We start from the raw sequence: 1,148 nt of genomic DNA, 5'->3' as shown, positions 1-1,148 counted from the left end.
GAGATGAGTGAAGTGTGATGCCAACAGTTTTATTGAACATACAAGATTAACAAAGATTTAGAAGAAAGAAAAGCCCACTAGGGTGTTCGCCATAAGTACATGCAGGCCAAACACCAATCAAGATAAATAAAGATGAAGACTCCCGGGACTCTTCTGAGGTCCTTTTACAAAACAACAGCTGGGTATCAACAGGTGGTCACATAACAGTAGTGCAAGCTATGTTAAAAATATGAATAATGAATGACCTAAGTATATGGGTCACAAACAATACGAGAACTTGAATCAACCGCCTAACATTGTCATTCCCTAAAATATTCCCTTTCCATCTACAAAGCACTTCCCATTAATGTCAATCTAGTGTATAAATTCATTTAAAAAAAACAAAATTCCAACAGGAGTTCTGGCAGCGTGCAAGTTAGCGAACAGTGTACAGTTAGTAAACTGTTTCTGCTTTAAACACCTTCAAACTGTGAACTTCAGAGAAAAAACTGATTTCAATAAAGGCTACCGCATGTACACGGGTAGTTTTTTTAAACTGATATTTCCAAGTGTGATTCTGAGAAATAGTTCTTTTATGTCAAGACCCAAAAATATCTCAAGCACTGTTGAGGCCATGCCAAAGAAAATGAAGAAACTTCAGTAAAGACAAAGCCCATAAACAATAAAAAATGATGTCTGAAAATGTGATAAAGGTGCAAACATTTCATGTTGCGAGACAAACACTTTTTCTTGTCCATGTGTGAAAAAAGAAACTGAGCTTCTGAAAACCTTTTCAAAATGAAGTTTTTAAATGATCCAAACACTGTTTATGTGATCTGCCATCACCATTTTCTAAGAATGAAACTTAGCATGTAGGATGGTTTCCGAAATGCATTTTCAACTGTACTAAAGTAATACAGAATGTGGCTTCTCACCTGTGTGAATTCGCATGTGCATATTCAAGTGACTCTTCCTAGTAAATCTTTTCCCACAGGTGCTACAGCAATGTGGCTTCTCACCTGTGTGAATTTGCATGTGCATATTCAAGTGACTCTTCCTAGTAAATCTTTTCCAACAGGTGCTACAGCAATGTGGCTTCTCGCCTGTGTGAATTCGCATGTGCATATTCAAATGACCCTTCATAGTAAATCTTTTCCCACAGGTGCTAC

At 37.1% G+C, this 1,148-nt stretch overlaps 1 protein-coding gene across 2 annotated transcripts in view; it reads right to left on the bottom strand.

Annotated features, from left to right (window-relative positions):
* Positions 1-762: 762 nt before the first annotated feature.
* LOC102208276 (endothelial zinc finger protein induced by tumor necrosis factor alpha-like) overlaps positions 763-1,148 on the bottom strand; it is a 37,843-nt gene continuing 37,457 nt past the window's right edge. Inside the window, exon 5 of one of the 2 annotated variants that reach the window (XM_005742032.1) lies at positions 763-1,026. In XM_005742032.1, the coding sequence (XP_005742089.1) occupies positions 886-1,026 (141 nt within the window). In that variant the 3' untranslated portion in view covers positions 763-885. Of the gene's footprint in view, positions 1,130-1,148 lie in introns of both variants that reach the window. The other variant, XM_013913134.1, reaches the window with a different exon arrangement.

The sequence above is a fragment of the Pundamilia nyererei genome, unplaced genomic scaffold (assembly GCF_000239375.1).
Source record: "Pundamilia nyererei isolate P.nyererei 1_Seehausen unplaced genomic scaffold, PunNye1.0 scaffold00116, whole genome shotgun sequence".
Lineage (NCBI taxonomy): Eukaryota > Metazoa > Chordata > Actinopteri > Cichliformes > Cichlidae > Pundamilia > Pundamilia nyererei.
This window is presented reverse-complemented; position numbering and strand designations above follow the sequence as displayed.